The sequence below is a fragment of the Parasteatoda tepidariorum genome, chromosome 6 (assembly GCF_982258835.1).
Source record: "Parasteatoda tepidariorum strain Cologne lab strain chromosome 6, Ptep-v5.0, whole genome shotgun sequence".
Taxonomy (NCBI): Eukaryota; Metazoa; Arthropoda; class Arachnida; order Araneae; family Theridiidae; genus Parasteatoda; species Parasteatoda tepidariorum.
In genome coordinates this window covers 98,185,299-98,201,666 of record NC_141760.1, presented here as the reverse complement: position 1 = coordinate 98,201,666, position 16,368 = coordinate 98,185,299, and the positions used below count along the sequence as shown (strand labels likewise).

The window sequence follows — 16,368 nt, the reverse complement described above, 5'->3', positions numbered from 1 at the left end:
TAGGATAAACCTTATTTTTTAAGACAGCTTCACAGCGTCTTTTCATCAAGTGAACGAGTGTTTGGAGTTCATCTTTCGTAATCACATGGTGCCAAGAATCAATTATAGCTTCAATAAGTTGTCTTTTATTGGATGGACGTTTTTTTGGTACAAGAAATTTCAAACGTCGCCACAAATTTTCAATTGGATCAGGGCTGTTTCCTGGCCATGGTAATATATCTATGCCTTTATTTTAAAACCATGCTTTGCATACTTTTGCTGTGTGGCATGGAGCTGAATCCTGCTGAAAAATAAATGGTGCGTTGTTGGAGAAGAGATCCCTGATTGAAGGTATCAATTTTGGTTTCAGGGCAGTTTCGATGTATTTTTTGGCATTCAGGATGCCAAGAATCACTTGAATTCGGCCCACACCATCTGCAGACATACATGCCCAAATCATGACATTTGTTGGAATTTTTGTAGTTGCTTCAATACAATCAGGATGAAGCGCTTCACCTACTCTACGTCTCACGTATTTTCTTCCATTTCTTTCAAAGAGCGATATTTTACTCTCATCACTCCAGATTACTTGCTTCCATTGATTTGCTGACCATTTAATGTGTTCTTTTGCCAACTTAACTCGTTTTTCGCGTTGCTTTTCATTTAAATATGTTTTTCCTTGGAATTCTAGCTTGTAGTCCAAATCCTGATAACCTTCTTCTTATTGTTCTTGAACTTACTGCAATACCAGCTGCATTCATTTCACATCTAATGGCATTTGATGACATTTTTCTATCTTGAAGGCGTAGCCATTTAATTTTTCTATCGGAAGTAGCACTTGTGCATTTTTTTCGGCCTGATTTGGCATCCTGAGAGTCAAAAAATACATCGAAACTGTCCTGAAACCAAAATTGACACCTTCCATCAGAGATCTCTTCCCCAACAATGCACCATTTATTTTTCAGCAGGATTCAGCTCCATGCCACACAGCAAAAGTATGCAAAGCATGGTTTCAAAATAAAGGCATACATATATTACCATGGCCAGGAAACAGCTCTGATCTCAATCCAATTGAAAATTTGTGGCGACGTTTGAAAATTCTTGTACCAAAAAAACGTCCATCCAATAAAAGACAACTAAGTGAAGCTATAATTGATTCTTGGCACCATGTGATTACGAAAGATGAACTCCAAACACTCGTTCACTCGATGAAAAGACGCTGTGAAGCTGTCTTAAAAAATAAGGGTTATCCTACTAAGTATTGATTGTGTAAGTATCACTTTAAAAAAATGCAAATCTAAGATAGATCTGACTATTTGTTGCATAACCTTTTTTGTAATACAGATATTGTAATACTGTATTTATTATTAAATTCTACATTAAATTAACTTCAATTTGATATATAAACGTTTGTATTTAAGGGAAAATTAATATATTCTACAAGCACACAAAGTTGAAAAACATGAAACTTTCAAAAAGTGTCCACACTTTTGGCCACCACTGTATATATATATATATATACTTTTTATAATTTTTTCCAGGCTTTAACCGCGTGAACATTTTGTCGGCGATTGTCTTGTCTCTGACAATCTTAAAATAAGTGAAAATAAGAAGGAAGCGTTTAAATTGTCTTTGGCAATTTTAAAAAATAATGAAATAAGTAGAAAATTTAATGATTATTAAAATTATTAATTAACAAAAGAAAGCTAAATATTAGCTTTCAAACGGAAATAAAAGCTAATCATTAAAGTAAGCTATGCAATTAATAGTTATAAAAGCAAATTAACAAATGATAACTAACAAAAAAAATAAGCTAACAATTTGATAATTAGCAAAAAAAAAAAAAAAAAAAACTAGTTAACAAGAAATTACAAAAAAATAACAGTTAATAAATATAGAAAACAAGTTAACAATTAATAACTAGCAAAAAAAATAAATAACTGTTACTAACTAATAAAAAATTAGTCGAAAGAAATAATTAATCTCTTAATAAACGTGCTTTTGTAGTACACATTATTTTATTTCACATTCAAAATTATTATCACAAACTATTTAACACAGTGTATTATAGGTTAGTAAACAACTCTTAAACTAATTTTTTTCATTGTGTGCCGTCAAATTTCGAAATCGTTAAAAGTGTGCCGCCACAAAAAAAAAAAAGGTTGAGAATCACTGATCTATTTTCTCGGAGGTTACGGCTTAGGGCACCAGAGGATAGGGGGGCACCACAAGGTCTAACTAAATGTTCGCAGTACATAATGTTTTTCCGGAACATTGCCTATAAATTTATTATTTTGAGCTTCCATTTTAAGAGTAGATAACAAACATTTCTAAGTACGAATTTTTTCATAATGAAAGAAAAAAAACGAAAGATGTTATGTTTACTTTTGGTCTTAACATGAAATTAGGTTGTGAATTTCTATGCGATAAAGTCTCTATTTACTTATCCATTACAATGATTCTATAACATACTGCTACGATTTATGAGTACAGAATATTTTTTGTAGTTGTAGCTAAGTTAATACTTCAGCAATTTGATTTTTTTATGTAAAAATAGTTGATGTAAAAATTTTTTTGATGCAAAGATTTGATGACGTAAGAAATTTGGTTTTTGATGTAAAAAAAACTGTGTTATGCATGTTTGCAGTATTTGTTTCAATGTGCTGCACATTTTTTTAAAATATTTGCTCATACTATATTTTTAATTACATTCTCATTGCAACTGGAAAAAGTAATCGTCAAATTACGTAACGCTTGTGTTGGCACCTATTTATTTCAAAATTTTCTATTCACTTCACTAAAGGAAGAAAATGGAGTTGTGTTTAAGTATCATTTTTCGAAATTCTTTTTGTAGAGGAGAGGTTAAATTTGTATAAATATGATCACACACTTTGCATCACTTATGATTTTTTTTATCTATATGTATCGAATATTGAAATTAGATTTTAAAATTTAAAATATATAGTATGTAATATGAATGCAAGCTAATTTTTTAATAAGGAAATAATTACAGGTTCCTTAGTCCTTAGAGTCTTGTATAAATACAGATGTTATAAAAGTTGTGCACAAAAAATGTGTAAATTCACAATGTGAACCAGATGTTCGTCGACGTTGAAAAACACGTTAAACCCATTAAAATTATTTTAATTTTAAAATCAAATTTTCAATCATTGAATCGGGTTTAGTGCAAGTAAACTATATTTTGTAAATCTTATAACGAACTTTGTAAAAATTATAATTAGGAAATAAGAAAAGTACTGAAAATTTCAAATTAAAAATAAATAGTAAATTTAAGAAAGATATTTTTACAAATTGAATTTAAAAATATGTTTAATAACTAATAAAGAAAATCCTTAATGATAATGATTTAAGTTTGAGCCAACCAAATTATATTTCATCAATTTTTATTGAGATGATAATTTGGACATGTAAATATTCTGAAAATAATATTATATCTGTCACTAAAAATAGATTTAATAGTTGTGCTTAATTTTAACTTGTTGCTCTCGTGTGCACATCAGATTGAAATAAATTAATAATTAAGGTATTTCCATTTAACTTTTTCTTAAAATAAAAATTGGCCATTCTTCATAAACGAGTGGGGAAAATATTGTTGTTCCTGTTATTTTATTATAAGCATAAGACAACTGGGAAATGTGGTCCAATTTAATCTGATCTTGCTTTCTGTGGGTAACAAACAATCCCGCCAAAAAACAACAAAAGAGGTACTGTCAGCATTCGATTTCATGAATTCGAAGGCACCGGAAAAGGATCATCGTGATTGTCACCAGGACTAAAGAGAATAGAAGGGCTAGTTCACTCCGCTCTTAGAGCTGAAGCTACGATTTCCCTCCTCATGACGTCACTGTGTTCACAGATCTCGGAGATCGCAAGCAAAGATATGATAACTTTGCATCTTTCTCTTTGTAAAAATAAGTTATACTTTTTCTGGTTATATGCCTTCAAACTTTACGTAATTAACACATTATTTCCGTTCATAAACATAGTTAAAAAAAAAACTTTCTTGGTTATTATGTTAAAAAAAATACCATTTTAAACTTATAAAAATGTTTTGCTAGTTGGTGAAAATAACACGATAAATACTTTATTTTAAAAAGTTCAGTTTTAACTTTAACTATTAAGAAAAATGAAGGCATATATCGACACTTTTTCTATCTACATATTCTTTTATAACGATAAGTTAAGTTAAATTTAGAATCCCTGATTTTAAAATATGTCGTTAATAGCAATTTGTTCTTACTTAATCATTAGGAAACATCGACCTTAAACGCTAATTACTGAAACAAAATAATAATTTAGGTTCATAATGACATTAGAAATTTTACAATTGTTTATAGACATTTAAATTTACGATGATATAATTTATAGATATTTAAATTGAAGAGAATATAATTTTAAAAAAAAATCATAAATATTCAGAATAACTACATTAAAAAATATGTTATGAAATTAGGAGAATTTCAACTATATACTATATATTTTATTTATACTTTATATTTACATTTTAATTTTCTTTGACTTTATCTATTTTTTAATTCTTTTCACCTGCCTTTCTTTATGAAGTAACGAGGCGGTTTCTATTTAGATAATGAATTTTTATAAAAGTTCTTTACGACAGAATAAATGTATTGCTGTTTTACATTAACTGTGTCATTTCGGAATCCATTCTTTACATAGTTTTTCATTTACTTTAGGGAACACGCGAAAAATTATACTTTTTCCTTCCGTTTTTGTATCAGAATTTTTGCAAGTTGCAATCGCGCAAACTGGCATTTCGATAATAGTTTTAAATTCTTGTAAATTCACTGCAAAAACTGAGGAAAGTCATTATAGAAAATAACAAATGTCTTAGAATATCTCGCAAAAAGAAATGATTCAATATTAGTTAGGGCAAGTAAGGCCAAACGCTCCGTTCTTGAAGTAAAAGTGCGAGCTTTGCGCCAAAGTGACGTCACTAGAGTGACGTCGGAGGATCGGCGCGGCGAGAGATACTTCAAAGGAGTGAACCAGCCCTTCTATTCTCTTTAGCCCTGGATTGTCACTAGCATATGGGTTGAAATACAAGGCTAAATTTTCTGAGAACAACCACTTTATAGGACAAGACAAGTGTAAGCAATTGATTTACTGCAGACAGAGAACATCCTTTCATCTCAAATATCCTTAAGCATCCTATAGGTGACTCATTCCCCCTTCCTATTTTTAGAGAAAAGGGTCCATATCTGAGAAAATTAAAATTTTCTTCCTTTCGAAGGGGGGAGGGGCTAGCGATACAAATAAGTGGTGAAATAAGATCGAAGAAAGTGGGAGGTCTAGGAAAAGAAAAGCTTCTTGATTGACATAATAACAAGAGAACAGGGTTGGGTTTTTGACGTCAAAAAGTGGTTTTTGACATGACAAGGGTATAATACTGGTTTAAACCGTCAAAAACCCGTCAAAAATGTCAAAAACTAAAGTTTGCCAAAAAAATATATAAACTTCAAAACTACCAACAGTTGCCATGCATTATATTGAAATTTAATTATACTATAGGTAATCAGCAGGTTTTAAAATATTTTTTAATTAAAATTAAGGTAAAATAACAGATTTAAAATCTCAGAAATTTATATTCAAATGCATGTGCAGAAAAATTTTGCATAAAATTTTTTTAAATATTTATATTTTGAAAAAAACAATTTTTTTTTTTTTTTGATACTTAAGAAAATTAAAAGTTTATTACTATGCATTTTTGACATATAAGGAACATATAACTAATATTTATAAGGAACTTACAAGTTATGTTGTATAAATACAAACTTGATACAAGTGTATGAAAAAATTTTTTAATGTTATATCGAATATCTTTATTATCCAGATTGTTAATTTGAATTTAAAAGTAGTTATATTTGTGAATAATGATAAATATAATTCATATTGTTTATTACATTTATTTATAATTATTACACTTATCATTTTAAAACAATTTTTACCTCTTAATTTTTTCCCTCACTTGTATTAAGAATACAAATAATGCATATCTTGAAAGCAAGAAGTAATTATTCAACAGCTGAATATTTAGATATTCAACAAAACTATATCGTATTCAGTAAAATGAAATTCACAAGTATTTGGATAAACTAAATTTTCAGCATAGTAAATGAATAGGCTGAATATACTGTAAATCGACACTAACTGCTCTGTGTATTTAACAGAAAGCACTTAAATTTGTATTGTCTTATGTTAAAAAGATTATTAAGAAGATTTAAAAGAATATTAAAAATATTTTTCTTTAAAAGATGTCTAATGTGCAAAACTGCTAATGTTTATCTTTAAAAATGTCTAATTTTTAGTATAATCTATACTATACACTAAATTTGGTTATAAATAAATTTCTTAATAATATCACTGCAGATTTTCAATAACACATGAAAATGAATACATAATATTACAAAAGATGTGAGCTTTCAAAAGTACAAGATTTTGGTTACTATTCGAAATATAAGTGTTTCTTCAAAATTTTAAATTTATTTTTTCTAGAACATATTTAGAAACACTATCCTTTATAAAAAATATATAAATTTTATGCATTAATTAAATTTCACATATGAATATAGGTTTTTGACATTTTCGACATTTTTGACAGTGAGGTTTTTGACGTGACGGTTTAAACCATGGTTTAAACTGTCAAAAACTGTCACATGTCAAAAACCTGCCAACCCTGCAAGAGAAATGAAATTTTCTACCACTAATCGAGAAAAAAAAAACGACAATGTTTAGTTGGTCCCCGTCTCAGCAAAAATTCGAGATTTTTCGATTCTATTACAGAGGGCGGAAAATGAAGTCTGAAATTGAGAATCTCTGGCAAAATGCAGCAGGGTTGCACATGAGGGTCAAAAATCCTTACCACTGAATCCAGCTCAGTATAGCTGGACCGGCAAGTGTTTCATCAAACATGTAAAACAAATGGTGCTTTCATGCACTACAGAACGGCGGTAAGCCGAAATAGATCGGGGTTGAATTAATCGCGAAAATGTTGAATAGAACACTGTGAAAACCCCCCTTTTGCAAAATACGTGGCGAAAATCGACATGGAAAAGAAAAATATCACATTTCAGAAAAGGAATATGATATTTACGAATATGAATGTTTATATGAATATTTATACATAATACTTTCTGTTTCATTATTAAATAAATAAAAAAAAAATATCCTTTTCAATTTTACAACTGACACTGTTGATTTGAGACTACCGAGAATTCCAGTATATGGGTTAAGTTTTAAGAAAATGACATAAGCATTGAAAGAAAACCACAATAGAGCAAACTTTTTGAAAATTAATTAAAGCTAAAAAAAACTTAATCATTTACATTGTGCTAAAAGCACTATGTTGTTTCACAAAAACTAAAATGATATAGCCAGATGAAATGATCAAAATGATGTAATAGAATGAGACAATGTTTTTAAGGAAAGAGAAACCAGTCTGTCTTTAATTTTATTTATTGATTTGTTAAAGAAATATATTACATTTCAAAAATAAAGAAATGATGACATCTGCTTTGATCAGAAACAGCAATCAAAGAAAATGCTGATGCTTACAAACTTTCCAACTAAATACATAAAAAATTCATACAGTTACAAATGTACATTTTCCAATAACCCATTAATTGTCAGTTAACTTCGAGTAAAAATTGATGCCAAGCTATACATTTCAGATATGCAATTTACTTAATTTGTCAGCAAAAAATCAACGAGTTCGCACTAAAGTAAACACCTTTTTATGAATTTTTTCAAAATTTATTTACATAAATTACAAAAAATTTCTCTCTTTATAAATCAGTAATAAGGAAAAAAAATTGAAAAATTATATGATTGATATTTTCTGCAGCACAAACTGGTTTCTCTTTACATACCTTAATACAGAAAAAGATATCCTAAAATAAAATTTCACATACTAGGCTTGACAGTTAATGGGTTTATAAATGATGTAACATTATTATTATGAATGAAATATATATTATTAAAGTTATGAATAATTTCTAATATGAACTAGAAAAATAGACTATAAATAACATGAACAATGTCTAATAATAAAATTTCAATTAAAAATATGCACAAGATTTCACTGTTTTTTAAAAGAAGATAAAACGTAAAGTGCAACTATAGGAAAGATATAGTTATATTGATTGAAAAGACACATTCACTTTCCTAAATACTGCTATTTTGAGGAAAAGTTCAATTTAGAAGAGGGAAAACAGCACTAAAATTTTAAATATTTTTGTTGCATTCAAGGAGCATGTAATTATTAAACAGGGATGCACAACATACAAAGAGTGTGACGTGGTCCCTGAACAGTTTTGAATGAAAAATATATGAAGTCTTTAAAAAAACATATTTATAAAAATTGAAAGAAAATTTTTACTCTTCAGCACAGAAAAAAAATGCTGTATGAGATATATTTTAAATTTATTTTCGGGCCATCCTGCTCTTTTATTTTTTTCTTGTTTCAGTACAAGCCAGAATTTGATTGTAACCATTTAATTTTAAGTTTTATTTATGGCCATGCGTTCAGATTGAAATGTGTCAGATTCAAGATTTGTGATTTTGCGCAAATTTTACAAATTGCTATAAAAATATGGTACTTTCAATTAGGATCTATAGTTTGTCTATGTAAAGAACTTCCCAAGTCATTTGTCTGGAGTGGTGGCAGTTACTATGGTTACAAGGTTTAATTATTTCAAGTAGGGCATTATTTAAGACAGGTTTTGACTCAGATAGACAAACTATAAATACACCTTTACAATTATTTTACCTTGCTCATGCTGGTCCCAAACATGGCATTTTTTAATCTGTGTTGCCAAAAAAAAAGAAGCTTGTGCATACCTGTTATTAATCATTTAAGTTTTTAATGTAAACACTCCCAGAAAAAAAAAATGCAACATAATCTTACTTAATTTCAAATATTAATTAAGGGTGAAACACTTTAAAAGTGGATTTTTTGATAATGAAATCTAGTGCTTTCTGTCAAAGAATTCGTTATAGATATATCTAAGTTTTATCAACTTCAGAGAAGATATTCATAAATAACTTAGTGAAAATTGTAAATTTAGTACTAAATTAGACTGATTACTGGGATCGTAGAATCTTGTACCATTTATTTTGAAGATATGATAATACTAAGAAAAATTTATAATGGCCAGGTAACATTTTCCATTCAAACAGACAGTAATATCTGGTAACAGACTATTACTGATTCTTATCTCTTACTTTAAGTTATCATAAATTCTATCAATTTAGTCAAATATCATTCGATTCCAAAAATGGATAAATCATGGAGAGCATGATAAGAACTTTTTTGTTGTTGATATAATGGTTAATCAACACCTACATGAATGTAAATAAAGAAATTAATAGACTTCTTTATAATACACAGAAAATAAAATATATTAAATAAGAATATGTTATAGTAGAATGCATCTAATAACTATATAATAGTTATTAAAAGATTAAAAATTAAACCTTGACAATTGAAACATTGTTCATACCGTTATTGAGTTAAAATATTTTTAAAATATCTTATGTTTAACAGAAGATAAATTAATAAATGCTATTGAAAATTGCAGTAAATCAAATGAAAAATTTATTAATAATGAAGTCCACAATTAGGTCTACAATTAGACACAATTCTAGTCCACAATAAGATGTCTCCATGTCATAACAAAGATTTAGATCAATAATTCTTCAGCTAGAATTGTTTTCGAGAATTGTTTTTTTTTTAAGATTTAGTTTAAATAAATCTAAAAAAAAAACTTTTTTTTTTTAACAATTACACATTCGATTTCCTTAGACAGGGTAAGTAGATAAATCTGTCAACAAAAAATAAGCACCCTTTAAGTACTTTTAAAGCACTCAGAAAATATTTTTAATTACTATAAGCACTATATATATTAACAAGATGTAAAATAATTTCCAAAGACTTTACATGATCATGATAAAATAAATAATTTATGACAAAGAACTCTTTTCTTGATTATGCTAGCAGAGTTGCGCATGAGAGAGATAGAATCTCACAAAACCCAGCTCAGTAGACACACATGCATACTCGCAAGTATTTAATTAAACATGCAAAATGATTGGCGATTTCATAAAAAATCGTGAAAACGTTGAAAGAACAAAGTGAAAAGCGCGCTTCTGTACACACGTTATATGTGGTGAAAATCGACAAGGTAAAGAAAAAAATCCCATTTTGGAAAATCAAGCACTTTTTAAAAGCACCCAATGAAAAAAGCACCTTTGAGGACTTTTAAAAAACGAAAATAATCACCTTTAAGCACTTTTTAAAAATGCTAATCACTATGCTTAGAATTATATTTTGAAATTTAGTGGTTTGAAAGAAAATTATAAGATTTTTATGTTGTTTTGCATAAATACTCGTTCTGCATAATACATAAATCGGCTGGATAACAAATAAAATTTTTGCTGGGTATCCAGATCCAGCAAAATTTTAGAACCTAGTACATCTCTAGTTTAAATATAAGCTTTTTTCGAGCAGATAATATAATTCATTAAAAAACTATTTTCTGTTGAATACTTAAGTACAAAATGCTTATTCTGAAAACACACTAAATTACTTAACTTTATATTTATATATAGACAATATTTGTACCCAAAATCTAAAAAGCAACAATACATATTATTTATTATTAATTTCAAACCAAACTAAATAAATCTTAAGCACCAATCACAAGCATGAAAACTGACGGCGTCCTCTACAAAGATCTTATTCTTTCCTCAATCGTTTTCATTATCATTTCACTCATATTCTTTAATGATATTCAACAAATATTAAATTTGATTTCACTCATATTCTTTAATGATATTCAACAAATATTAAATTTGATTTTACCCGCATTATGATTATGCCTATACATTTAATGAATATATTTATTTACATATATACATAAATAATGTCTCTTTGATCACACTAAGAAAACCATATGGATTTATGATGAAATTGGTGGAAAATTGAATTTATGTTGAAAATCGAAAGTTGATTATTCACATTTGCGCTATTTAAAAATTATTTAGAAATCCATGGGTATCATTGTCAAAAAAGTTCAAACACGTAACCTCATGATGAAAATGGAATGCTTGCATTAAAAAGTTCATATTCAATGTTGCAATTTGAAATTCACCTGTGTGATAATATTAAATTAAATGCATTGAGACCATATAAAAATCAGTAACAGTAATTTCTTAATAACTGTATGGATTTATGATGAAATCGTTGCAAAAATCAATAGGTAATTACTCAGATGCGTAATTGGAATTTACTAAGTCATATCAAAATCTTTCTATAAATATCAGTATTTTTTAAAAATCACATAGATATAACTGTTGAAAAAGCGATTATAAAAAAACAATGGGAATCCTTGACAAAATTGATGCAAATCGTAAGTGTGAGTAAAATGTTACTATTTAAATACACAATTCTAAATTCAGTTGCCGGAATAATATCATAATAAAAGTTTTTATAAGTAAATTAAAAAAAAAAAAAAAAAAAAAGAAAAAAAAAAGCAGAAATCTGTAAAAACAATTTCTGAAAAATCACATGGATTTATGATGAAATTGGTGCAAAATCAAGACTGTCAAACGATGATCACTTACTGTGACTTAGTAATTTCGTATTAGAAAAACACGTTTCAGAAATTACAATATAATTGCGACTATATCAAACTTCGCTCATTTGAATAAATTGTTTTTTTTTGAGACAAATAAAATTTATTTTCCTAAATTAAAATTTTCGATTATTAATTTTTGCTTGTAGAAAGCTTTTTTTATCGAGATTTTGTGTTTACAGAATGTTTTTAATTTTATTTAATTCTACTTAAGTGTATATTATACAAATCTACAGTCTATACTATGAATCTTAAAATAAAATGGGGGATACTTTGGTCTAATCATTTAAAATACTCATCATATACATATATATTTATTATATATCTGTGGATGGGTTTTAATAAAACCTGAAGGGTTTACAATCCAAATAAATTCTGCAATAATTATTTAACACTAACCTAATTATATCGTACTCTATAACTAATTTGAAAAAATATGAAATGTTATTAAATAAAATATTTGTTATACATGAATAACTCAAAACTATTGATTATAAATCAAAATTTAAATACAAATTACATAGTAATATGTGCATTAATGGTAACTACAAAATAGGTCAAATGTTACAAAATTATGCTTTTTTTTTTTTACAAAGCTCAAGCTTTCATGTTCAGCAATGATAAAAGACTATTTTTACATCAAATAATAATAAAAAAATAAGAATGTTTTAGTCACTAATTATCAGATTTTCACTTACTAAAATATAATTCATGAAAAATATATTAACAAAAACTAAGTTTTAAGCTAAATTAGATAGAAAAAAGGCTTGCTGTAAAAATAATTATTTTTATCTATACTAGATTTAGAATTTTCTATCTTAAAATATACAGAGTGCTGCAATCTGGAAAATATGGTTCCAAGAGTTCAGTCAGAATAGCAATCGAAAGGTTCAATCCTTTATCCTCCACAACAACTTTCAAAAATAAAAACGTTTTAAAAAGTAAATGAAATAAAAAGTACATTTATAATAGGAGATTCAACACAAAGATAACTCCTTAAAAAAAATTTCTTTTACTTAATAATGATTGAAAAATTCGCAAACCTTACAATCGAAATTTTTTGATCCTTATGAAATTATATAATAATTAAAAAATAAATTTTATCTTTGAAATAATGAGTCATAAATTTTTTAACGAAAATTGGAGTTGTACGATTATAGTGAAGAGGTAAGTTTGCTATCAGTACCTGTTCATGCAAGCTGAAACAATTGAGGTGCTAAATGAAATTGCTTGGCTGTTAAGCTTGGAATAAATGAAAGAAAAATAATCACAAAGTCTTGGCAACTTCCAGGCAGCGGCCCACAAGAAACTAAAAAACATCACAGAAAATATGCTGAAATAGATTGGGGTTGAATTAATTTTGAAAGCGTTTAATAGAACAATGCGAACTCAGTCTTTTGGCATAATTCGTAGCGAAAATCCATATGATAAAATCTCATTTTAAAAAAGGGAAAATTAAGCACTTTTTAAAAACATCCAATGAAAAAAGGCACCTTTAAGGGCTATTAAAAAACTAAAATAAGCATCTTTAAGCACTTTTTAAAATTGCTACGCACCAAGGATAACTTATATTCTTTTCCAATCATGCAAATGAAAAAAAGCATTACACATTACACCCCATGTTTGGTATCCAACTCACTTGCAAGTAGAAACTTATCATCATCAGATAACATGCCTTTTACATTAAAGTCCTCCAATTCTATGTCACTTTCCAATTCAACTGAAGTTTCTTGTGGTAAACAATTATCCTCAATGTCAGGACAATGAAGCATGGCATGACCTTCAGTACTACAAGCAGGGCAATATTTAATAATGTGAAATGTATGAGGCATGTAAACTACACTTCCTGGAACAGACACCCCTATCTCGTGACCTGGCAACATAAAACTTATTTCACGATTCCCACTCAAAACATGAGAGAACTTGGAAGAGTTAGGCAGTACATGATGCGCTTTTACGTCATAAACATTTCCAAAGGGTCGAAATATGTCTATAAGATCTTCATTCGTTAAATCAGGGTATACATTTCTGACAACATAATAGTCTAAGAGAGGTAAAATGTCAATTTTGCACTGACTGTAAGAAAGTCTTTTACCAACCAAAGTACAAACAGAGTCTATGTCATTCAAGAAAACTACATAGAACTTTTGATATGAATCAAAGTGTAAATAACTTATAGATGATGGTGGCACATAAAGTTCTAAAAATTCCAGTACCTCTTCATTGGAACATATAACATTGTCAATGCCCAGTAATTTAAGAGGAAATTGCTTTTTAAGAGGAGTTGATAAGCTCATGATTCCGATGAATTATGATCTCCACAAAATAATGGTAAATTCAAACTCACTATTATCGTCTTCAGCTGTCGGTAAGTTTAAATGAACATTCATTGAAACATAAACATGAGTATGAGGTTCACGCATTCATTACTACATGCAGGACAATATTAATAACATGGTAGATAAACCACACTGTCGGGGACAGACCATCTGATTGAAAGGCATAAGCTGAAACATAACTACACTTATATACAATTTTTCATAAGTATGAGGTTCACGCACTCTTTACTACACGCAGGACAATAATTGTAACATGAAATTCATAAGGCAGATAAACAACACATTGATGCACAGACCCTCTGATTAAAGTTTATTTCGATAAGTAAAAAAATAAAATAAACAGTGAACATTGCACAGAAGCAAAACAATGTGCTATTTTCTTATTACTTTACACATTTTCCTATTCCCTGGACTATAGTCAGGTATTGCTAATTCTTGGCTACGTATGCTAAGTGGCCATGACCAACATAGCCCAAAAGTAAACTTGAAACGTTGGGTAGAAGTAGTAGTAATCGATATAAGGTGCGGCTTTCAAGAGGGCGCTGACAATCGCACCTAGCCTTAGGCTAAGATCTAGTTCAGCTTTTCCCAGAAAGAAGAAGCTATTCTTTCTTTCAGCGGTTTCTGAAACTGCGGTGCTGTAATTTTATTGTTTAGTTAATAAATCTTCCTTTTATATTAAAAAAAAACAACAACATATATCTTACTCTCTCAAAACTATTTACATTCTAAACCATCACGATGGCAACCAAAAAACTCTTCTCTTTGCCATCTATAAACTGATATATAATGAATAAATTATTTAACAAAAAATACGATGCGCATAAGCACATAATATTTTACATCCTCCCACCTAAGTTAACTATTCGCGATCGCAACGCTCGAGTACGCCGTCTAGCGGGAGCCTGTAAATATCGGACATTAATTTATCACGTTTTCATTTAGTTCCATCAAAGTCATTGACTGAATCAGACGCCATTTTTTAGCAGCAAATAGGAAACAAAATTTCCCTAAGGAAAAGGCCGAAGAACTTGAAAAAAATCTCCAGAATATTAGTAAATCTTTCAGGAACAGAACACGCCAAACATTTGAAGAAAAATTCCTCAATAATTTTTAATTTCTATTATCAACAAACTTGCAACTGATGACTTCCGATTTCGGATACTGTTACAGATGTGTGTATTAAGGTAAAATGCATTTCTTCTGTCTTCAATTCATTACGAATTAAAGTGAAGTCAACATTGCTTTCGTCATTCCAGTGAATAAATATGAATTCAGAACATACAGAATTGTAATAGTTATATAGCATATTCTTCGTTATAGAATAGTATATATTTCTGTATCCATATAATTCGGGTCCCGCAGTGGACTGATCGTTAAGACACGGTTCCCAGCAGATCACTGAAGTCAAGCATCACTGTCTACGGTCAGTGTGCGGGTGGGTGACCACTTGGATCAGTCTGCGTAGGGACCGAGGGTGTGCGGTATTGGTCCTCGTTAAACTGTGCTACCGTAAAGTGCTCGACTTCGCGTGCAGGTCGTCGGGCTACCGAAGCGGGGGTGCCATCCCCTCCGCAGAGGATCAAAATTGTGATGGCATGTCTTCGGATCATCCTCCGGGATGTTTCCCAGACCGTCGCCAATAGCCCATTGTGCAGCTCTAGTGCGACGCAACTTAACAACAACAACAACCATATAATTCGGAAAACAACAATAAAAAATTATCCAAGTTACTTGAAATAGTGCTGTGGCGACCGCCACCTATCGTTAAATACTTTCACTGCGCTGAAACCGTTTACCAGTTGTCGCGTGCAATCATTATCTAGCCACGCGCTTGCTTTTTAATAAGAAAAACATTATCGTTCTTTTTCTTGCCATTTTTTACAGATCTGTTATATTTAATAATAAAACTTGTTAAGTTTGTTTATTATGTGAATTCGTGTTTATTGATAAGTTAATTCACCTTCTGATCCATACTTACTACTTACTACATGAATTTACACTGGTGACCCGGACAGAGAATTTATATTGGTGACACGAACTGTGAATTATGCCGAACACGAATGAAAGTGAAACTGGCACTACTGAATTGGCTCGAGTTGCAGTAAAATGTCCACAATTTTGGAAAGATAATCCTATCATCTGGTTTTCGCAAGTCGAATCGCAATTCATTACGAGTGGAATAACACAAGACAGTACAAAGTACCATATTGTCGTTGCATCAATCGAAACTGAAATCTTGGCGCAAGTAAGTGATATAATTACTTCACCTCCAGTTAATGATATGTATAAAACATTAAAAAATAGACTAATTGAAGTATTTAGTGATTCGGAAGAGAGACGACTTAAAAAACTCCTTCAAGATATCGATTTAGGCG

At 29.3% G+C, this 16,368-nt stretch overlaps 1 protein-coding gene across 11 annotated transcripts in view; it reads right to left on the bottom strand.

Moving 5' to 3' along the window:
* Positions 1 to 14,481, bottom strand: part of LOC107440902 (uncharacterized) — a 56,286-nt gene extending 41,805 nt beyond the window's left edge. For all 11 annotated transcript variants that reach the window (XM_043046647.3, XM_043046650.3, XM_043046648.3 and 8 more), the window contains exon 1: positions 13,291 to 14,481. In XM_043046647.3, coding sequence (XP_042902581.2) covers positions 13,291 to 13,948 — 658 coding nt within the window. In that variant the 5' untranslated portion in view covers positions 13,949 to 14,481. The remainder of the gene's footprint in view (positions 1 to 13,290) is intronic.
* Positions 14,482 to 16,368: the final 1,887 nt, after the last annotated feature.